Source organism: Pecten maximus, chromosome 9 (assembly GCF_902652985.1).
Source record: "Pecten maximus chromosome 9, xPecMax1.1, whole genome shotgun sequence".
Taxonomy (NCBI): Eukaryota; Metazoa; Mollusca; class Bivalvia; order Pectinida; family Pectinidae; genus Pecten; species Pecten maximus.
In genome coordinates, this window is record NC_047023.1 from 42,911,405 (window position 1) to 42,936,378 (window position 24,974).

General features: G+C 36.2%; 3 protein-coding genes across 4 annotated transcripts in view; 2 read left to right on the forward strand and 1 right to left on the reverse strand.

Annotated features, from left to right (window-relative positions):
- The first annotated feature begins 2,090 nt into the window (after positions 1-2,090).
- LOC117334870 (short-chain collagen C4-like) lies at positions 2,091-20,058 on the forward strand. The gene is made up of 4 exons (XM_033894714.1): positions 2,091-2,519; positions 5,583-5,657; positions 6,260-6,745; positions 19,959-20,058. Exons 1-3 carry the CDS (start codon positions 2,153-2,155, stop codon positions 6,739-6,741), a joined length of 924 nt encoding a protein of 307 aa, XP_033750605.1. The 5' UTR covers positions 2,091-2,152; the 3' UTR covers positions 6,742-6,745; positions 19,959-20,058.
- Positions 16,049-20,058, forward strand: LOC117334871 (short-chain collagen C4-like). The gene is made up of 3 exons (XM_033894715.1): positions 16,049-16,336; positions 18,846-18,920; positions 19,473-20,058. The coding sequence occupies exons 1-3, from the start codon at positions 16,132-16,134 to the stop codon at positions 19,952-19,954; spliced, it is 762 nt and encodes a 253-aa protein (XP_033750606.1). The 5' UTR covers positions 16,049-16,131; the 3' UTR covers positions 19,955-20,058.
- Positions 20,059-23,781: 3,723 nt separating this feature from the next.
- The window catches only part of LOC117334758 (ADAMTS-like protein 1), a 45,318-nt gene continuing 44,125 nt past the window's right edge, over positions 23,782-24,974 (reverse strand). For both annotated transcript variants that reach the window (XM_033894554.1, XM_033894556.1), the window contains one exon: positions 23,782-24,265. In XM_033894554.1, coding sequence (XP_033750445.1) covers positions 24,168-24,265 — 98 coding nt within the window. In that variant the 3' untranslated portion in view covers positions 23,782-24,167. The remainder of the gene's footprint in view (positions 24,266-24,974) is intronic.

Consider the following 24,974-nt stretch of genomic DNA (forward strand, 5'->3'; position numbering starts at 1 on the left):
ATTGCCATTATATGATGTGAAGTATGTCATTTTATATGATAACGTAATTATATGATGTGATTATGCCATTATATGATGTTATTATGCCATTATATGATATGATTATGTAATTATATGATGTGATTATGTCATTATATGATGTGATTAGGCCAGTATGTGATATGATTGTAATTATATGATGTGATTATGCCATTATATGATATGATTATGTTATTATATGCTGTGATTATGTCATTATATGATGTGATTATGCCATTATATGATATGATTGTAATTATATGATGTGATTATGTCATTATATGATGTGATTATGTCATTATATGATGTGATTATGTCATTATATGATATGATTATGTAATTATATGCTGTGATTATGTAATTATATGATGTAATTATGTCTTTCTATGATATGATTATGTCATTATATGATGTGATTATGCCATTATATGATGTGATTATGCCATTATATGATGTGATTATGTCACTATATAATAAAATTATGTCATTATATGATGTGATTATATCATTATATAATGTGATTATGTCATTATATGATGTGATTATGTTATATAACGAATGTACACCATATAAGAAGCTGTGGGGTTCCATATTCTGCCATTTAGTTTTTTCACCTTGAGATGACCTACGATACCAAGAATACGATACCGAAAATGTCATCATGAACGATCTTCATGTCCTTGGCGTACGTGATTTGGTTTGGTTTAGTATTAGTTAACGTCATATCAACAGCCAATGTCATCTAAGGACGGTCTACCCTTTGTGCGAGATCCATGCATGTGGTGTTGTTGGAGGCTGTGGTATATTGGACAGAGGAAAACGGAAAATCACACAATAATCCAAATCTTACCCTCGATGTTACTTAAATTCCTGTTGTTGAGCAGACAAAATCGCTTGGCCTCATTTTTATTCGAAACTCTCTTTCATACCACACAAACTATATAAAGGATAAGTGTTCAAAGGCGTGGGACATTATGCGAGTCCTTTCTCATACTGATTTAGGAGCATTCACAGATAACTTATTATAACCAAATTAGATAATGGTTCTATGATATACAAGTAAGGGGGCAGATCTTACCTCCAAGTGCTAGTCCCAACCATAACCAGAGGATTCGTCTAGTCCTTGAAGCTTTTCAAACAACACTTGTGAAAAGCCTGTACTTGGAAGCAAATGAACCATCTCTTGGTGGCAGAAGGAAAAAACTTGACTTACAGTTTCCAACTTAGTGAAAAAAGAAGAAGAAGAAGAAAGAAATCTTGCTTTTTACCAAGTATTCAACCAACGAAATATCAAAACATATTTACGAAAAACCGAAAGGTTCTACCAACATTTGGTATATGAATTTTAAATTTCCTATAAGAAGTCATCGTAAAAAATGACCGACAAAGTTGAATTGAATATATTTGATGTTACCCAATGGAAAATACCAACTCATGATTTTAACTTCGTGTTAGATAAGATTACCCTTCTCTCACACACGCTACACCCACGGCTCCAAAGGAGGTGAGAAATTGGCTGCAAACTGCTGTACTGCTAATTTTGACCCTAGACCTTATCGAAGGGAATCTGTATGCCACGCATGTGACACCCAATTTTTCAGTGGAAAATTTTGTTAATAGAATGTTCTGATGTTAAACACATTCGTGATGACTACTTTCGAGATCCAGATATGAACAATCTTTCCAGTTCCGTGGAATCTAAGGTACTATTTACCTATTTGATAAACATCGATGTATTCTATGGATTCTGATGTCTTCTTACCCATATTACCTACCCCTTTGACATGTATATCAAATAGTCCATATCATCTCTTCGTGATCTATTTCCATATCTAACCCCCTTCTCATTTTAATTATCTAAACATGCAATGGATGATTTTACAAATAAGCATTTTTATTTGATTTTGTCTTCACTTACCACATAGTTGTTTGAAATAAGATAAATAAATGAATAACCATATGGCTTTAAATGACCGCAGTCGTCGATGGGTTGTTAAACCTTAACAAGCAAAGTGAGGGCAGCTCTCGGAGGAAGTCTCGTGAGTGTTCTACGCTATGAACATCATGTGGGTCATTGTCGATATGGCAGTTGTTCCTCTGGCATTTCACATTTCGTGTTGTTATCTATAATCATATGACTTATGTTTCGTTTCTCACAGCCGACCACACACGATTAAGTACTTGCCTCAACATGTTTTCTTATTTACTATTGACGGCCTTTCTTGCAGTTATTTCCTATACAAACGGATCTGACGAGAAGCGAATCCTTCTCAGTGATCCACAGTACATACAACAGGAGCTGACCAGATTCCAGTCAGAACTTCAGGAGATACAAGTCAAGTACAACACACAGAATACCAAACTCGCCGAGCTTCAAGTCAAGTACGACACACAGAATACCAATCTCACCGAGCTCCAGAAAAAGTATGACTCCCAAAATACCAAAGTCACTGAGCTTCAGGCCAAAGTCACCACCTTTGAAAACGCTTTCATTTCCCAAGGTAAATTAATTTTGATAAATGTTTTAAGCATTGGACTTTTACCAGATGGTAGTATATACAGTCGATATGAATACAATTTGGGTCACAGGTAAATAATTCATGTCGCCCTAACGGGTGACATTCCATTTTGGTAACAGTTCAATGCTTATATTTACATTCATTTAAGCCACATACTCACCAAGAAACAGATATGAATGTTTACATTTTGAGCTTTTTATAGTTTTAGGACTTGATACATACCTAACAGATTATCGTGAATCAGAAATTGAAAGAAAATGTGTATTTATGAAAGTATACGGGGAATTCCCAAAAATAATAACTGTGGCTGCCTGACCAAGTTTCTCTGAAAATTAGTCTCATAATGCAACGGCGGGTTTTACAGTCCATACAAAATGGCGGAACGCCGCAAGCGGGGAACTGCGGAAACGCAGACAGATTCTGCAAAAAAAAAAAAAAAAAAAGGGACACAAAAGTGAGTTGAATCGGCAAAACCCGAGTATTTCCTTAGGACTGGAAATGATTCGCTGCAACTTAACGAGAGAAAAAAAGAAATAGACTCGAATTTCTTTTTTCCCGGACATCTATGGGATTGCTGGTTAGCTTTTGAACATTGCCAACTTCACCGATCTTAGATTTTATCGATGTTTTGTTGTATGCATATTGCTACATTTTGAAAATTAAGTATTTAAATGTAAACTGTTTTTTAAAATTTTGTTCAGTTACCTGGGTATTACGCGAATATTCTGTTAATATATTTAAATGAAAGCATAATTAGGGCAAGTTCACGTATGCTCGATATGTAAACAACGGTGTGTAGTTTATGTGCAGTGCACGTTGTTATAGCCTCGTTCTCGGCTACGTGACAAACCTCGCTATAAATATAAATCCGGCGAGTTATTTTTATACACTGATGTCTCAAGGACTCCACCGGTCAAGTGTCCAGGCCGGTGGTCATTTTAATGTTAGGAGAGCGTCAATGAGCATCTTGGATTGCCATAAATACACGTGTGCAACTAGAATTTTAGGTTGTTCGTGAGTATGTGGCTTTAAGATTTATTTTATCTATTGTAGATTATGACGCGTTTAAATTTGCCGCTTACCATATAACTGACGTCATCTAGTTCAAATACCGAAAAAACCGACATTTCCAGAAGGAATAATATTGTCCCTCGTGTCGTTATTAATAGCATTGATAACACATACGATGGTTTTGCACAAATTTGGCTTTATTTTCTGTTTTATATACGCTAGTAGATATCGTCAAATTATTCACAATTGCATAATTTCTGATTGTTTAGAATCCAAGCCATGTTTTGGCGCAATGCTATACGGTTAACATTTGGAAGTGATGCGGCATTGAACGGCATTGCACAGGACATACTCAATTCCTCGGAGTTTCTATCGACTGGATTTACGTTATTTTCAGAAGAATATCAGTTCTTAAATTCTAAATGAAAGTCGTCTTGACAGTAGGTGAAAACGATTCCAGGGATAATACGTTCGAAACAGAATCAAGTCTAACCAGTTGCATCTAAGCAGACGATTTTTAACTTCACAGAGGCTCGGTTTTGTATGGTAGGTCTTTGACATCAGTGAATAACCACAAAACTAAAATTCAATATACAAACACAACCGGAAACCATGAGATTTTTTTTTTATATATAAATACTGGACTTTTAATTTTGTCATGTCTTACATTTCTGAAAATACGGAAACGAGTCCCTGTGAGTGTGACGACATTGACAATTTGATAATTCCTAGATCAAGAACGGCGCTTATAGTTATTATGTGTTAACTACATTTCGTTTTAATTATAAAATATTACTCTCATTACTTGTGAAGTTGATTTGTTGTTGTTGTTGACTATCAATGCTAGCATTCGAAAGCTCTCTAAGCTAAAAGTAACTGCACGGCCATTGCTTTGACCAGCAACACCCGGGGCTGTATTCATACTCTGACCGAATCACTGTAAATTGTAGTATACAGTCTGATGAATACAATTTGGTTTATTTACGATATAGAGGCAAATGCAACACAGAATGTAAATATACTGACATAAATGACTTGGTAATTTGTATACATCTCTAGAGACAAAAATCCAAGTGTGTCAATATCTAAAAGAATGTCGTATCCCTAGGACTGTATCATATCATACATGGTTACTAGTATTGATGTTCATTAAGACTGATCAATCGGTATGTGGACGTGACAAGGGGCTGTCTTAACAAGGTGAGTTGATATGACCGACATGGAAACTGAATGCTCGATATCATAGATCAGATGACCGTTCATGATTCATGAAATAATTCAAATATTTGAAAAATTTTGAATGCATAAAAAAAGAAAATAAATAAATAATAAAAATGAAGCACTATGATGACAAGGAATAAAGGAAAACCATCAGCAAATATGGAAAAATACGACATAGGATATATATGACATTTTTAGAAAAAACAAAAGAATGAACGCTTACAAGAAATATATTTTTGTGACACACTCCTTACTGTAGACCCCTCTTTCTGACTCTCTCTCTGTCTCTCTCTCTCTGTATCTCTCTCTCTGTCTCTATCTGTCTCTCTCTGCATCTCTCTGTCTGTCTGTCTGTCTGTCTGTCTGTCAGTCTGTCTCTCTCTCTCTCTCTCTCTCTCAGTACAAGTTAACACCCCACGTTTCATCTCTCTTTCTCCGTCTCAATCTATCCAGTTTTTAGTGTTTTTTCTCTACCTCTCTCTCTTTTTCCTAATCTCTCCCTCCCTCTGTCCTGCACCCCTACTTTTTATCTCCCTCTCGCAATCTGAATTTATCTAGTTTCTTTCTCCACTTCCCTCTCATTCCTATCCCATCTCTACCCCAACCCCCTCCGCACTATCACACGCCCTCTCTAAATCTAACTTTATCTCTGTTTTCACTCTTTATTTATTATTTTTAAGCCCACAGGAAATTAAAAAAGAAATACGTACAGTATGTTTTATGTCGCATTGTTACCATGCTGAAAATAAACCTTTTCCTGAGTGCGAAAAAAGAAATCAATATAACTATGAGATTCTCTTTAATTGTCGACAGGTGACAAGGGAGCCGTCTTGACAAGATGGGGTAGAAGTGACTGTCCGGCCAATATAACTACGATGGTTTACTCAGGTAACCACGGTATAAGAATTGTTTCGTACCAGTCCGAATTTTCCACTATTGCAGTGATGTTGATCATTTTGACTTGTAGTATCAAATCAGTGGAATGTTTTGACATGTTCATCGCAAGAATCAAATAACGAGGACCTACGACAGGATCGGAGTTTTCCCCGGATATTCTGCTTTCGGTGCCTTCAAGAAACCAGTACCGCAATTGATTGCCAAATGGCTATTTAGGATTTCCATCCGAGAATAGCATATTTTAAACTATTATAAAAGCTTGAAACGTTTGGTCATACAGCAAAAACCAGCGCGTTATACTAGTTTGCATCTAAATGTTAATCATATCGTACTTTCTAACCAACTAAGAGTTCGACAGTTGCCCATGTTTGATGAATCAGATATGATAATTTACAGTTTTAAGTTTTAATAATGACCATTTATATTCATTATTGTATATATCTAGTCCCTGATCCATCACATTTCTTTTAGAGAGAACAAAATGCTTGAGAGAATGTTTACGACATTGTCTCATAAAACAACTTATATGTAAAATCATCAAGGGACATAACTCTGTATAAGAAATTGTAACATTATTTTAAGTTTCGTTCAAGGTACTGCTGGTGGGTCGTTTTTTACGCATACCGGGGCTGCAGCAGAATACGTGTGTATGCCTGACGATCCAATCTGGGGACCAAACAAGGATTTAGTGTATGGCGAAGTTGTCGGATACATCTACGGAGCTGAATACCAAGACCCGGATACTCTGTTTGGGATGTCAGATTACGCAGAGGATGTACCGTGTGCCGTCTGTCTTGGTGAACAATACACCGCCTCTCTCATGATCCCGGGTAGGACACAATGCTACCCTGGGTGGACGGAAGTCTATCACGGTAACCTAGCGTCCGGTTACCATGGCCACACGGCAGCCTCACAGTACGTTTGTGTTGATGAGCATGCACAGGCAATCCCCGGAGGAGGTACCCACGACGAGGATGGAAAACTGTTCTACGGCGTGAAGGCTAAATGTGGAGCTTTGCCTTGTCCGCCGTACGAGGACGGGAAGTTCCTCTCTTGTGTTGTCTGTATGAAGTGAAAACATTGTCAATTAAGTGAATATACCCTTATAAGTAATACTACAGAACGCGAATAAAACTATATTATCATTTGTTTGATTTTATTAAGACTTGTATATGTCAGTGTTTAAGCGTGTGTTGCAATCCACATTAACACACTATGACAGAGCAAACTTGTCTGTGTGACTTACATATTTGTTTGTCTGTCTGTTTGTAGAGATGACGTACATATTTGTTTGTGCCTGTTTGTAGAGATGACGTACATATTCGTTTGTCTGTCTGTTTGTATATTAGCCCGAGTTTTCTCTGGCCCTGTCACCATGTCTGGTGTAGGGCCAGAGCGCACTACTATATGAAAACGTGGAATTATCCGACACCGTTTGGTGACGCTAACAATTTGGTGAAATACAATAAAATCGGGTGTGACATAACACCTACCTTACATATATGGATAAATGAGATATGTATTTACCCCAAAACACCCCTTTAGTCCCACTTAGGTGTTTTATTTCGTCTGTATAGACCAGTTTCAATAAGAAAATCCCTGACACCTTTCACTGGTGCCTTGCTTGATTGCTTGAGGATGACAGGTTTCTTCTCGTTATTTGTAACATGAATCCTTCGCTTGTCTGCCTCAAAATTTGTTTATAAAACGAAACTGACAAGGACGATAACTCTTGTGAAAATAAGAAAGAGGGTAGCCATTGGGGGAGATATGATGTTTCATTTCCCGACCACATGATGCGTTTATGTGACGTTCATTTGTGTTTGTCTTCTCTTTGTATATGTGACCTACATATTTGTTTGTACTTTTCATTGTTTATGTGACGAACATTTTCGTTTGTTCTTCTCTTTGTATATGTAACGTTCATACTTGTTTCTCCCTTTGGTTTGTTTTTGTTTAACGTCCTATTAACGGCCAGGGTCATTTAAGGACGTGCCAGGTTTTGAAGGTGGAGGAAAGCCGGAGTACTCGGAGAAAAACCACCGGCCTACGGTCAGTACCTGGCAACTGCCCCTTCGTAGGTTTCGAACTCGCAACACAGAGTTGGAGGGCTAGTGATAAAGTGTCGGGACACCTTAACCAATCGGTCATCCCTCTCTTTGTATATGTAACTAGCCTATTTGAAACGATTCGGGTTTTTATACCTGATGAATACCCCTCCCCCCTTGTTTTGTTGAAATTATTTCATACAACGGTTCCGGCTGTCTTCTTAATAACAATTCAGATTGGTCTCTAGACAGGCGTGTCTACGACGGCTGTTCCGATTGGTCTCTAGAAAGGCGTGTCTACTACGGCTGTTCCGATTGGTCTCTAGACAGGCGTGTCTACGACGGCTGTTCCGATTGGTCTTTAGACAGGCGTGTCTACAATGGCTCTTCCGATTGGTCTTTAGACAGGCGTGTCTACGACGGCTGTTCTGATTAGTCTCTAGACAGTCGTGTCTACGACGGCTGTTCCGATTGGTCTTTAGACAGGCGTGTCTACGACGGCTGTTCCGACTCTACACGTGTCTACGTACTGTGCTGACCAGTGTGGCAGACCACAATTGCCTTTGGAAATTTGTTTACAAAATGATAACAATACTAGATAATCATTTTCCTTCCATCAACAACAATAAAACATTTCATAGTGTAAACAATATTTATTTCATAGCTGGTTCAAAAATAGTACATTATATCAAATATATATTAGAGGGATAAAACAAACTCGAAGCTTACGTAAAGCTTTCTTTTGTTTCTACCGGAAGTATTCTGCAGGTGTACAGGCAGAACGTGTAATCAAAGAGGGTTGTAATAAATACATTAATAAAATAATATTGGTTTCTGTGTAAGCTTTTAATGATCGTGGAATTGCAAGTCTGATATACCATATTTGTATGAGAGATGTCGCTCGTGGATACAAACATTTTTTTAGAAATTTATTCAGACATGTTTAATTTATATACATATGCTGTTTCTGCTTACAGATCGGATATTCGTCTGAAGGAAGGTAAACATTAATAGTAAAACCTTGGCAAATTCCGTAAAGGCTCGGAATCAAAGACGACATTAGCCGAGGAGTTGCAAAGAGAAAAACATGCGCAATACAAGGTCATATACATCTATAACTTAGAAGTTCTTTAAAAACCACTAATTGAATTCGTAAATATGATATACTTTTACACCTTTCTTTTGGAAGGAATATTCACTTCCTTTACTATTAGAAAGCTCTGCATGATACAGATTCAAGTAAATGTTTGTTTGATATACTGCATACCTCCGAGAACTTACAAGCACCATGCAGAAGTAGATTACTTCTTCTCATTGAACATTGTTTAAAAGGTTAAAAATATATACATGAACATAGGTTTTGTTTTCAGTGTTAATTTTAATTTTGGGAAAAAACATAATTTTATCGAATTAATATTCAGTTGAAGCCACACCTCAAATTACTGGCGTAAGTTTACCTGTACGGTTAAAGCGGAATAGAGCAGATTTGAAAATGTTTGACCAAGGTTTGAATTGGTGTGAAATTACTTTAAACTGTTATAACAGAGGGTCCGAAATAGATTCGTGTTGGGGATCCTACTTTTGACGTCAAATTTTAAATGTTACCATTGGTAACCTCGACCTCGTGAGTAGATTCTGAAAGCAAGAACCAATTCAGTATGTCTGTTACCGATTTTGAACATGTGTGTGATATAAGTACAATGTTATGCTAGAGAATTTGAAGAAATACGTGTACCAAGTGTGTAGAAGACTTGATTCCGTGAATTTGAACTTTTGAACGTTATTTAGGTATTAGGACGAACAGACAACGCGATATATATTGCTCACCGCAACCTTTGAACTTACAATCTAAGACCATTATATGTATTACATATCAAAATCGAGACGCGCACAGGAAAAGTCAACGGATTTGATAAATGAATTAAGTTCAGCCTTTCATTATGTCCCTGACCTTGACCATTGACCTCTTGACCTTGGAAAATAACTAAGTGGCATTACCACGACTCTATTTCTTCCTTGATCCTTTTCCTTCAAACATAAATGCAAAAAAGTTGAACCGAGGTATATTTGTATGGAGTATTTTATACGGATTTGTCGAGAACAAACATTTACAGTTCAAGGCACGACAGCAATGACAAAGGGAAAATGAACAGATTGTTTAATCATAATCTTTTCTATCCTCAAAGCGCGTACAGCGTTCTAGTATTGCATACCGGTATCCGTTTTTTTGTTATATTTACTTCCCCTATATTTTCTTATACATGTATTTTGCATGCTTTCAACCTGATATCGTATATCTATGAAACATTCAGCCGCAGTAAGCAACCTCAACATACTAATTTAATAACACAACATATTAAAATTTCATCGACGCCATCTAAGCTGTATTTGTAATAATGTGTAACCTCTAACCAATGCAATGTAATATCAAATAAAATAATCAATTTCATAGAAACTTGGTACAAACCAAACATTTCATTTATTACATGTATATCAAATTACTTAATTACTTACAGCACTTTCCTTGTGCGGAGCTGCAGGTTAAGGATTGTGATGTAATTTTTTTTTGCAATTTCAGGAGCCATATTAGTGTAATAAGATGCAGTTATCGTGAGTGCTTATAAAGATATGTTAATTGTGTGATAAGATTGTCTACATAATGAATCAGTCAGAACCATCACATGAAGAAAACCCTAGTATCTTTTATTGAATTTTTGAAAACTTAAGGCATATTCTCTTCATCTTTTTAACAACCACACGAACCGTGAGGTTGAAACTTTGTGCCAAGACTCCATGGACAGATACGTCATCACTCACATAACAAAGAATAATTCTCATAGTCAAACGGAAGCCTCACAGTACGTTTGTGTTGATGAGCATGCACAGACAATCCCCGGAGGAGGTACCCAAAATGAGGACGGTAAACTATTCAACTGCTGATAGTGCGAAAAAACAAATTTAACTTTATCTTCGATTTTAATTTGTCCTGTTTGCCTCACCATGGCTTCATATATGTCAATGTTTAAAGTTTGAGTTTCAATCCTAATGTCAGATTACTACAATATTACAAATTACATTTCAAGGGCATGTTTAACTGTGCGTTCAATCTTATCAATCCATTTATCACATAAGAACCATGTACAGGTGTCGTAACACTTATGCATGTGTAATATTTTTGCATATGTTTATGCCATTTGCAAAATGATTCTGACTATACATTGAGTGATGTATAAGGTCTAGAAACGGAAGTTTATTATATCCCACAAATACACTGAAATCTTAAATATTCTCTGACATTTCCAATGCAGAAATGGTAAATATAGCACAGGAAACGGAGTTGGTGGAGAGAGCGAATTTAGAAAAACAGGTTAGATTTGACAGCTTTAATATTCAAAAAAGTGTTCGGCGAAACACTGAATACAAAACCAAATCGGCGTTACTATCGTCATTGTTGTGAGAGAAGAATAAGATGTTCCAGTCTTCGGAACAGACTCGTTGAAGTGGACAATACCTGAAGTAAATAAAACATTACGTTATCTTGTTGTTGAGGCCAGGAATGGAAACGGCTCTTGGTACAGACTAAATAGTATATATAAAAATAGTGGCGAGCATCAGTTCCGGACTCATGGACGCTTTGTAAACTTTCTGAATTCGTCATAGGTCATCCGCAGTGTGAAGTTATAAGCGGACAAATGACAATCAACAGGTCGATGTGAGTACTGTTCTGCAAATAAATATAACCTTTTCATTTAATAGAAAGCAAAATTGAAAGAAGTGAAAGGGAATTTGTTTTCAAAGCTGGAAATGAGGCATTGGACCTTTAATTCTGTGAAGTCAAGCAAATATTTTCACGATTGTAAATGAAGTGCTTTGGAATCATAGTTAATTTTTGTATGTCTTTATTTTCATCAAGTACACCTAGGATTTAGCTGTAACTGTGATTGTCCGAAAATGATATTTTAACCAAAAGGCTGTCTAAAATCTTCATATTAACTATCCACAATTAATTTATTGGATACTTATAGTAAACCACATCACTCCTGGAAACAAAGTACAAAAGAGAACAAAAGGATATTGCTCTGTGTTAAGATCAAATACTTGTAAACAGCCAGCACGGGGTCTCCTATTGACAGTTGGTGGCTACCTTATTGCACAACATAACAGGTTGTAAAACGTTAAAGACCATGACACAGGACCGCTGGTAATTTTATTAATCCATCAGTAACATATTGTTTTGTACAAGTCGTACAAAAGGTTCATATTATTAAGAATATGAATGCAAAATGAAAATGGAAGATATAAACCAATCTTAATAGCATAGTCATTTAAATATCAGTACTAGATGCTGTAAAATTGTAAATAAAATTAAACATGTAGTGGTGTTAACAGGCGGATCGCCATATCTACAATATTGAAGCTGCATTAATGTAGTTGTTACGTTGTCTAAAATTATAATATTGATATTGCAACCTTGTATATGGGATTCATCATCCCCGAATTCCCATAATTAATTGTTATTGGTTCCCTATACACGTAACTCCAAAGTTTGTCATCACTCTAGAACTCCCATCCCCCATATTATCTTCGCAACATGTCGTAAATGATCCAAACATGCCCGCAGAGCTAAGAGTGTGTGGCAAAAAAACATTTGTGTGATGTTCTGTGATATAACCAGGTGCAAGCTTCAGTTGGTATGTACCGCAGGCAGAGTTTCCAGGTACTCTAAGTCCAGATTTGTAAATGAAATTTGTGAGGTTTCCAACTTTTGTCACTCACTCTCAGCTTTACAGGTCATGTTTGGATAATTTGACATTGAAATCATGCGTTGGACCATTTTTGTATCACGCTGCTCTCAAAGAGGATCGTGACTATATATTGGTCCTCTGAAAGCATTTAGGCATGCAGTTGCAATGAGAACAAGTTTGCCAACAACTGGCATGAGGATATTTGAAGGAAGTCTGTCTTTAAAGAAAGTCTATTTCTTCAAACGACCATGGTATGTCATTTGCCTGGAATGTATCAACTAGGGATTTTCCAGCATCATACCCCATCTCAGCAAGAACACCAATGACATCCCTGAACTCACGATAAACTATGACATTATCATGATTGACAAGCCAAGCCTTCAGAAGTTCAACATTGTCAATGATGAGTTTGGTGATTGACGCATCATTGACACTCCCGAAGTAAGATCCAATAGTGTCCAGTACATAGCCATCTGTTAAAACAATGGATTACACTCGCTTTGTCGCCAAAAATGTTTTTGTAAACACTGTATTATATCGCATTGTTAACTCGCGTGTTACATGATTTATTGGTTTGGTTTATTTTGTTTAACGTCCTATTAACAGCTAAGGTCATTTAAGGACAGCCTCCCTTGCGTGCGATATGCATGGGTGTGGTGAGTGTGTATGTGTGTTTTGGGAGGCTACGGTATGCTCGTGTTGAGTCTCCTTCTGATAGGCCGGAACTTTTGCCGATTTCTAGTGGTACCCCACTGAAGCATATTGCCGAAGACACTCAGTAGGACACCCCCACCCGGTCACATTATACTGACAACGGGCGAACCAATCGTCCCACTTCAAATGTGCTGAGCATTAAGCAGGAGTAGCAACTACATTTACAGACCCTGGTATGTCTCGGCCAGGGGACAGAACCCAAAGCCTTCCTCATAGAGGCGAACGCTCAACTAAAGGCCAAAAGTGAGGCATTGTCAAGGGAGTACCTCCTGCAGATTGTTGTAGATATGACAACTTTACCGGTTTTCATGTTTTCTAAAACTTTCACAATAGATATTTACCATGTTGGTCCAAATAATTTTGGGTGTACAATAACCGGAAGTAGTTGTACAAATTTCGTAAAAAGTAAACATGGCTTAAAAATTTAGGTATTTTTGGGGTTTAATATTGTGTAATTTTTTAATAGATATTTTTGTTGTTGTATAAATGCATCTATGATTTGCAGTAAATATCACTCTAAAGAAAATGATAACTTTTAAATTGGCTCGTGGGCAAAAATCAATGTGACCTGTAACAGGTCCTTTAATTCATATTCAATGTGGTGGAATGGTCCCCTGATCAATTTAGTCAATCTGATGTCTTTTTCTGTAAATAGTCTCGAAGACACTAATTTGGATTACGGTCCCATAATTAAACCTGTTTTTTATGATTAGTGATGCATTGGATGCCATTGAAATAGTAAGTTGACTATCATCACCAAAATCCTATAAATGTTATGTGTAAAGAATTATCACATTCGACAAAAAGTGATGTTAGATTGAAAACATGAATTGCTTGTTGTATATTCTACTATACCAAACTCAAATACTTGACACTATAACCACCTAGGTTTCATTATTATCCTAAATTGACTGCTTCCCGAGTATTCCCTACACTCTACTCTTTACGAGAATAAAAAAATGTCAATTAAAGAAATCCTTTCGCGCTCCACCTGTACATTTAGAATATTTCAGCTATTATTTTTAAAGCCGCCGATAATGATTTTTTAATTTGTTGATTAATTATATTTATATTCCAATACTGCATTTTTGTGAAGTTACTGGCTCAAACAATTATCGTCCTTTTTCTCTGAGCAGTTGTCTAGTTGTATATGTAAAACTTCAGAACGATTGATAACAAGAAATATCTTTAAAAAAGATAAACGGCATAGTTTTAATGCGTGTGGTTATAATATAAATCTGCTTGTGAAATAAATGAACGAACTTATGTGTTTCAGCGCAGATAACACAATTATATCAGTTTGAATCATTTTTGGTGATAATAAGACTGCATTTGATTCAGGGATAAAATTGAATTAATGTGTCATTTGTCATTATTCAGCTTGCATTCAATCTTAACTTTGTTTCGTTTTTTAACTGCATAACTGCATTTTTCATTGACCGCTGCATTGACCAATCACATACTTCATCTTGACCAGTAACGCCACCTGTCGCGTAATATCCGGACCAAAAGAATATTAGACGGCTATGCCGAAAAAATTATGATACTTAAAGCTAATGACATAATACTCTCTTTACAAAGTTGGTTTTGAAACTGAAGAATGATACATGACCATTTCATCGGACTCCATCTGAGAAGCTTCTGCTATGGAACGCCATAGTTGTCTTATATGGCGCACGTTCGTTATATGATGTGCTTTTGTCATTATATGATGTAATTATGTCATCATATGATATATTTTGTCATTATATGATGGATTTTGGTTAACGTCATATCAACAGCTAACGTCATCTTAGGAGGGTCTCTCCTGTGTGCGAGATCCATGCATGTGGTGAATGTTAGTGTTGCTGGACAGATAAAACGAAAATCACCCAATACTCACACAATAATCCAAATCTTACCCTTGAGTATGGTTCTATGATATATAAATAAGGGGGCGGATCTTACCTACAGGTGCTAGACCCAATCCATAACCCGTCTAGTCCTTGAAGGTTTTCGAACAACACATTTGTGAAGAGCTTGTACTTGGAAGCAAATGAACCATTTCTTGGTGGCAAAAGGGAAAAAAAACCTATCTTGCTGTTTGCAGCTTGGATAAAAAAAATTAATAAAAAAAAAGCAAAAACAAATCTTGCTTTTTACTAAGTATTCAACCAACGAAATATCAAAACGTATTTACGCAAAACCTAAAAGTTCTACCAACATTTGGTATCTGAATTTTAAATTAACTATAAAAACTCATCGTAAAATTGACCGACATAACTGAATTGAATATATTTGATGTCACCCATGGAAAATACCAACATATGATTTTAACTTTGTGTTGAAAAAGAGAAGTTACGAAGAACCCAAATCCGCCTTTCGGAATGAATTTTTTTTTTTTTTTTTAATTTGTCAACATAATGTTTTGATTTTAAACACATTAGTGATGACTACTTTCGAGATTCAGATATGAAAAATCTTTCCAGTTCCGTGAATTCTAAGGTACTATTTAGCTATTTGATAGACATCGATCTATTCTATGGACTCTGATGTATTCTTACCTATATTACCTACCCCCTTTGACACTTTATCTGTATAATAGTCCATATCATCCATGCGTTATCTATTTCCATATTTAACCTCCTCCTCATTTTAATTATCTTAACACGCAATGGATGCTTGTACAAATAAGCATTTAATCGGATCTTGTCTTCACTTACCACATGGTTATTTGAAGATAAATAAATGAATAACCATATGGCTTTAAATGACCGCAGTCGTCGATGGGCCGTTAAACCTTAACAAGCAAAGTGAGGTCAGCGTATACGATGTCTAAGTATGAACATCATGTGGGTCATTGTCGATATGGCAGTTGTCACTCTGGCATTTCACATTTTGTGTTGTTATCTATGATCATATGCCTTATGTTTCGTTTCTCACAGCCGACCACACAAACGATTAAGGATTTGCCTCAAAATGTTTTCTTATTTACTATTGACGGCCTTTCTTGCAGTTATTTCCTATACAAACGGATCTGACGAGAAGCGAATCCTTCTCAGTGATCCACAGTACATCCAACAGGAGCTGACCAGATTCCAGTCAGAACTTCAGGAGATACAAGTCAAGTACAACACACTTCAGGCTAAAGTCACTACCTTTGAAAACGCTTTCATTTCCCAAGGTAAATTAATTTTGATAAATGTTTTAAGCATTAGACTGTTACCAGATGGTAGTATATAGTTGATATGAATACAATTTGGGTGGCAGCTAAATAATTCATGTCGCCATAACGGGTGACATCCCATTTTGGTAACAGTTCAATGCTTATATTTACTCAAATTAAAGCCACATACTCACCAAGAAACATATATCAATGTTTACAATTGAAGCTTTTTATAGTTTTAGGACTTGATACATACCTAACAGATTATCGTGAATCAGAAATTGAAAGAAAATGTGTATTTATGAAAGTATACGGGGACTTCCCAAAAATAATAACTGTGGCTGCCGGACCAAGTTTCTCTGAAAATTAGTCTCACAATGCAACGGCGGGTTTTACAGTCCATACAAAATGGCGGAATGCCGCAAGCGTGGAACTGCGAAAACGCAGACAGATTCTGCCAAAAAAGGACACAAAAGTGTGTGAAATCGGCAAAACCCGAGTATTTCCTTAGGAAAGGAAATGATTCGTTTGAACTTAACGAGAGAAAAAAAAGGAATAGACTCGAATTCCGATTTTTCCGGACGTCTATTGGATCGCTGGTTAGCTTTTGAATATTGTCAACTTCACCGATCTAAGATTTTATCGATGTTTTCTTGTATGCATATTGCTACATTTTAAAATTAAGTATTTAAATGTAAACTATGTTTGTTTTTTTTTTTTTTTTTTAAATTTTGAACAGTTACCTGAGTATTACGCGAATATTCTTTTAATATGTTTAAATGAAAGCATTATTAGGCAAAGTTCACGTATGCTCAATATGTAAACAACGGTAATGTGTGTAGTTTATGTGCAGTGCACGTTGTTATAGCCTCGTTCTCGGCTACGTGACAAATCTCACTATAAATATAAATCCGGCGAGTTATTTTTATACACTGATGTTTCAAGGACTCCACCGGTCAATTGTCCAGGCCTGTGGTCATTTTAATGTTAGGAGAGCGTCAATGAGCATCTTGGATTGCCATAAATACACATGTGCAACTACAATTTTAGGTTGTTCGTGAGTATGTGGCTTTAAGATTTATTTTATTTATTGTAGATTATAACGCGTTTAAATTTGCCGCTTACCATATAACTGACGTCATCTAGTTCAAATACCGAAAAAAACCGACATTTCCAGAAGGAATAATATAGTCCCTCGTGTCGTTATTGATAGCATTGATAACACATACAATGGTTTTGCACAAATTTGGCTTTATTTTCTGTTTCATATACGCTAGTAGATATCGTCAAATTATTCACAATTGTATACTTTCTGATTGTTTAGAATCCAAGCCATGTTTTGGCGCAATGCTATACGGTTAACATTTGGAAGTGATGCGGCATTGAACGGCATTGCACAGGACATACTCAATTCCTCGGAAATACTTAAGTTTCTATCGACTGGATTTACGTTATTTTCAGAAGAATATCAGTTCTTAAGTTCTAATAGAAAGTCGTCTTGACAGTAGGTGAAAACGATTCCAGGGATAATACGTTCGAAACAGAATCAAGTCTAACCAGTCACATCTTAGCAGACGATTTTCAACTTCACAGGTGCTCGATTTTTTAAGGTAGGCCTTTGACATCAGTGAATAATCACAAAACTAGAATTCAATATACAAACACAACCGGAAGCCATGTCGATACTCCCGATTATCAAGATTTTTTTTTTCACAAACACTGGACTCTAATGTTGTCGTGTTTTACATTTCTGAAAATACGGAAACGAGTCCCTGTGAGTGTGGTGACATTGCCTATTTGATAATTCCTAAGAACGGCGCTTATAGTTATTATGTGTTAACTACATTTTGTTTTAATTATAAAATATTACTCTCATTACTTGTGAAGTTGATTTGTTGTTGTTGTTGACTATCAATGATAGCATTTGAAAGCTCTCTAAGCTAAAAGTAACTGCACGGCCATTGTTTTGACCAGCAGCACCTGGGGCTGTATTCATACTCTGACCAAATCACTGTAAATTGTAGTATACAGTCTGATGAATACAATTTGGTTTATTTACGATATATAGGCAAATGCAACACAGAATGTAAATATACTGACATGAATGACTTGGTAATTTGTATACATCTCTAGAGACAAAAATCCAAGTGTGTCAATATCTAAAAGAATGTCGTATCACTAGGACTGTATCATATTATAAATGGTTACTAGTATTGATCTTCATTAAGATTGATCAATCGATATGTGGACGTGACAAGGGGCTGTCTTAACAAGGTGAGTTAAAGTGTTGAGGTGATTCTCTGATCAATATAACTATTAGATTCTCTTTAATTGTCGACAGGTGACAAGGGAGCTGTCTTTACAAAGGTGAGTTAAAGTGTTGAAGTGATTCTCTGATCAATATAACTATGATATTCTCTTTAATTGTTGACAGGTGACAAGGGAGCTGTCTTTACAAAGGTGAGTTAAAGTATTGAAGTGATTCTCTGATCAATATAACTATGAGATTCTCTTTAATTGTCGACAGGTGACAAGGGAGCCGTCTTGACAAGATGGGGTAGAAGTGACTGTCCGGCCAATATAACTACGATGGTTTACTCAGGTAACCATGGTATAAGAATTGTTTCGTACCAGTCCGAATTTTCAACTATCATAATGATGTTGATCATTTTATATATCTATATATCAAATCAGTGGAATGTTTTGACATGTTCATCATAAGAATCAAATAACGGAGACCTACTACAGAATCGGAGTTTTCCCCGGATATTCTGCTTTTGGTGCCTTCAAGAAACCAGTACCGCAATTGATTGTCAAATGGCTATTTAGGCTTTCCATCAGAGAATAGCATATTGTAATGCTTGAAACGTTTGGTCATACAGCAAAACCTGTGCATTATACTATTTTGCATCAAACTGTTAATCATATACTTTCTGATCGACTTAGAGTTCGACAGGTGTCCATGTTTGATGAATTAGATGTTATAATGTTTTAATAATGACCATTTATATTGATTATTGTATATATCTAGTCCCTGATCCATTGTCTTTATTTTTGTTTACGACATTGTCTCATAAAACGACTTATATGTAAAATCATCAAGGGACATAACTCTGTATCAGAGATTGTAACATTATTTCATGTTTCGTTCAAGGTACTGCTGGTGGGTCGTTTTATACACATACCGGGGCTGCAGCAGAATACGTGTGTATGCCTGACGATCCAATCTGGGGACCAAACAAGGATTTAGTGTATAGTGAATCTGTTGGATACATCTACGGAGCTGAATACCAAGAGCCAGATACTCTGTTTGGAATGTCGGATTACGCAGAGGATGTACCGTGTGCCATCTGTCTTGGTGAACAATACACCGCCTCTCTCATGATCCCGGGTAGGACACAATGCTACCCTGGGTGGACGGAAGTCTATCACGGTAACCTAGCGTCCGGTTACCATGGTCACGCGGCAGCCTCACAATACGTTTGTGTTGATGAGCATGCACAGGCAATCCCCGGAGGTGGTACCCACGACGAGGAAGGAAAACTGTTCTACGGCGTGAAGGCTAAATGTGGAGCTTTGCCTTGTCCGCCGTACGAGGACGGAAAGTTTCTCTCTTGTGTTGTCTGTATGAAGTGAAAACATTGTCAATATTGTGAAAACACAAATTAAACTTTCAGTGAATATTCCTTTATAAGTAATAATACAGAACGTGAATAAAGAGCAAACTTGTCTGTGACGTACATATTTGTTTGTCTGTCTGTTTGTTTATGTGACGTAAATATGTGTCTTTCCTTTTATATATATGACGTACATAATATATAATAAGTATAAGTCGAGTTCAATCAACGAATTAAATAGACTTTTTGATTTAATCACAATTTTCGTAACGTTCAAACTCTGGAATCAGGCCCGTTTCAATAAGAAAATCCCCGACACGTTTTACTGATGCCTTGGTTGATTGCTTGAGGATGACAGGTCTCTTCTCGTTATTTATAATATGAATCCTTCGCTTGTCTGCCTCAAAATTTGTTTACAAAACGAAACTGACAAGAACGATCACTCTTGCAAAAATCAGAGAGAGGGTAGCCATTGGGGCACGCGCTCCAGGGAGATATGATGTTTTATTTCCCGACCACATGATGCGTTTATGTGACGTACATTTTTGTTTGTACTTTTCATTGATTATGTGACGTACATTTTTGTTTGTCTTCTCTTTGTATATGTGACCTACATATTTGTTTGTACTTTTCATTGATTATGTGACGTACATTTTTGTTTGTCTTCTCTTTGTATATGTGACCTACATATTTGTTTGTACTTTTCATTGATTATGTGACGTACATTTTTGTTTGTCTTCTCTTTGTATATGTGACCTACATATTTGTTTGTACTTTTCATTGATTATGTGACGAACATTTTTGTTTGTCTTCTCTTTGTATATGTGACCTACATATTTGTTTGTACTTTTCATTGATTATGTGACGAACATTTTCGTTTGTTCTTCTCTTTGTATATGTAACGTTCATAATTGTTTCCCCCTTTGGTTTGTTTTTGTTTAACGTCCTATTAACGGCCAGTGTCATTTAAGGACGTGCCAGGTTTTGAAGGTGGAGGAAAGCCGGAGTACTCGGAGAAAAACCACCGGCCTACGGTCAGTACCTGGCAACTGCCCCTTCGTAGGTTTCGAACTCGCAACACAGAGTTGGAGGGCTAGTGTTAAAGTGTCGGGACACCTTAACCAATGTCGGGACACCTTAACCAATCGGTCATCCCTCTCTTTTTATATGTGACTAGCCTATTTGAAACGAATCGGGTTTTTATACCCGACAGGCGTGTCTACGACGGCTGTCCGATTGGTCTCTAGAAAGGCGCGTCTACTACGGCTGTTCCGATTGGTGTCTAAATAGGCGTGTCTACGACGGCTGTTCTGACTCTACACGTGTCTACGTACTGTGCTGACCAGTGTGGCAGACCACAATTGCTTTTCGAAATTTGTTTACAAAATGATAACAATACTATATAATCATTTTCCTTCCATCAACAATAAAACATATCATAGTGTAAACAATATTTATTTCATAGCTGGTTCAAAAATAGTACATTATATCAAATATATATTAGAGGGATAAAACAAACTCGAAGCTTACGTAAAGCTTTCTTTTGTTTCTACCGGAAGTATTCTGCAGGTGTACAGGCAGAACGTGTAATCAAAGAGGGTTGTAATAAATACATTAATAAACTAATATTAGTTTCTGTGTAAGCTTTTAATGATCGTGGAATTGCAAGTCTGATATACCATATTTGTATGAGAAATGTCGCTCGTGGATACAAACATTTTTTTAGAAATTTATTCAGACAGGTTTAATGGATATACATATGCTGTTTCTGCTTACATATCGGATATTCGTGTGAAGGAAGGTAAACATTCACCGTAACACCTCGGCAAATTCCGTAAAGGCTCGGAATCAAAGACGGCATAAGTCGAGGAGTTGCAAAGAGAAAAACATGCGCAATACAAGGTCATATACATCTATAACTTAAAAGTTCTTTAAAAACCACTAATGGAATTCGTAAATATGATATACTTTTACACCATTCTTTTAGAAGGAATATTCACCTCCTTTACTATTAGAAGGGACCAACCAACCAATTGTTTTCCCATAGACTTTAGTGTTAACCTTTTGGAGTATTTCATTCAAATTCTTGAATTCAATATGACGATTATGGTTTAAAACAAAATTTTAGGGTCTGATATAAAACCTAATCAAAAAACAGTTGGGTCCTTCAGCTCAAATTTTCTTCAGGGTAGCCATTTTGAAAATAGGTGAATTTCGTAGTAAAACTTCTCAAAATCTTAAATGTTTACCTGTTTATTATCATTACGTGCACTTTTGGGAAAAAATCAATCGGATTTACGAAATTTATCTCAACATCTCTTATTGATAGTTACCTATCAGGCTACATATCTATTTTCTCACTTCAGAACATACTGGCCAATCAGTGGCTGTCAGACATTTTATCCTTGGCTCAACTTTCTATACACAGGGGCTGTTTCAAAATATATTTTTTCAATTGGTTGGTTGTTCCCTGTAAGCTCTGCATGATACAGATTCAATTAAATGTTTGTTGATATAATGAATACCTCCGAGAACTTACAAGCACTATGCAGAAGTAGATTACCTCTTCTCATTAAACATTGTTTAAAAGGTTAAAATAGATACATGAACATAGGTTTTGTTTTCAGTGTTTATTTTGATTTTGGGGAAATATAATTTTATCGAATTAATATTCAGTTGAAGTCACACCTCAAAGTATTAGCGTAATGTTTACCTGTACGGTTGAAGCGGAAGAGAGCAGATATGAAAATGCTTGACCAAGGTTTGAATTCGTGTGAAATTACTTAAAACTGTTATAACAGTTGGTCCGAAATAAATTCGTGTTTGGGAATCCACATTTTGACGTCAAATTTTAAATGTTACCAATGGTAACCTCGATATCGTGAGTAGATTCTGAAAGTAAGAACCAATTCAGTATGTCTGTTACCGATTTTGAACATGTGTGTGATATCAGTACAATGTTTTGCTAGGGAATCTGAAGGAATACATGTACGGAGTCTGTGAAGGACTTGATTCCGTGAATTTGAACTTTTGAACGTTATTTAGGTATTACGACGAACAGACGACGCGAAACATTGCTCACCGCGACCTTTGAACTTGCAATCTAAGACCATTATATGTATTACATATTAAAATCGAGACGCACACAGGAAAAGTCAACGGATTTGATAAGCGAATTTAGTTCAGCCTTTCAGTATGTCCATAACCTTGACCATTGACCTCTTGACCTTGGAAACTAACAATAACATTACCACGACTCTATTTCTTCCATGATAATTTTTCTTCAAAGATAAATGCAAAAAGTTGAACCGAGGTATATTTGTATGGAGTATTTTATACGGTTCTGTCAAGAACAAACATTTACAGTTAAAGGCAAGACAGCAATGACAAAGGGAAAATTAACAGATTGTTTAATCATAATCTTGTTCATCCTCTAAGCGCGTACAGCGTTCTAGTATCACATACCGGTATCCGTTTTTTTGTTATATATACTTCCCATATATTTTCTTACACATGCATTTTGCAGGCTTTTAAACCTGATATCGTATATCTAGCTTATGAAACATTCAGGCACATAACCAACTTCAGCATACCAATTTCATAACACAACAGATTAAAATTTCATCGACGCCATCTAAGTTGTCATGGTAATAATATGTAACCTCTAACCAATGCATTGTTAAATACATTTTCTTTTAAAGCAATGTAACATCAAATAAAATAATTTCATAGAAACTTGGTACAAACCACACATTTCATTTATAACATGTATATCAAATTACTTAACTATTTACGGTACTTTCCATGTGCGGAGCTGCAGGTTCAGATTGTGATGTTTTTTGTTTATTTTTGCAATTTCAGGAGCCATATTAGTGTAATAAGATGCAGTTATTGCGAGTGCTTACAGACATAGGTTACTTGTGTGATAGAATTGTCTACATAATGAATCAGTCAGAACCATTACATGAAGAAAACCCTAGTATCTTTTATCGAATTTTTGAAAATTTAAGGCATATTCTCTTCATCTTTTTAACAACCACATGGACCGTGGAGGTTGGAACTTTGTGCCAAGTCTCCATCGACAGATACGTCATCACTCACATAACAAAGAATATTTAACAGCATTAAAAACAATAGAATAAAATATTTCCGGCATCGTTGGAATACAACAAAGTTTGATGAGTGGTGGTAAATAAATATTGATTAACAAACGTGACAGAAGATACGTTTGGTTATGAGCAGGTCCTACAGCACTTTGTCCGGAAACTACCACTGTTACACAGTCGCATGATCTTCACAATACTACAGTAGTCGGATTCATCGGTACACTCTGAAAAGTTAAACATATGATGTCATTAACAGGAAACGATAGACACATCTTCATGTACCGGAAGTATAGAGATGTATAATGGTGTAACGGAAGTATAAAGACACATCTTCATGTACCGGAAGTATAGAGATGTATAATGATGTAACGGAAGTATAAAGACACATCTTGATGTACCGGAAAGTATAGAGATGTATAATGGTGTAACGGAAGTATAAAGACACATCTTGATGTACCGGAAGTATAGAGATGTATAATGGTGTAACGGAAGTATAAAGGTACATCTTGATGTACCGGAAGTATAGAGATGTATAATGGTGTAACGGAAGTATAAAGACACATCTTCATGTACCGGAAGTATAGAGATGTATAATGGTGTAACGGAAGTATAAAGACACATCTTGATGTACCGGAAGTATAGAGATGTTTAATGGTGTAACGGAAGTATAAAGACACATCTTGAGGTACCGGAAGTAAAGAGATGTATAATGATGTAACGGGAATATACATTAATGTATCTGAATATACAGACATATCCAGTGATACATGAAGTAAATATATAAATGTAACAGATCTAAAGCGCATGATTAATTCAATTTAAATCACTGCCTCCGCTAAGGATAGAACCTGGGACCGCTGGCTTATCTTACGCTCAACCGATCGAGCTAAAGAGAATACATCTCTAGCCGAGCGGTATATTGTGGCTAGTATT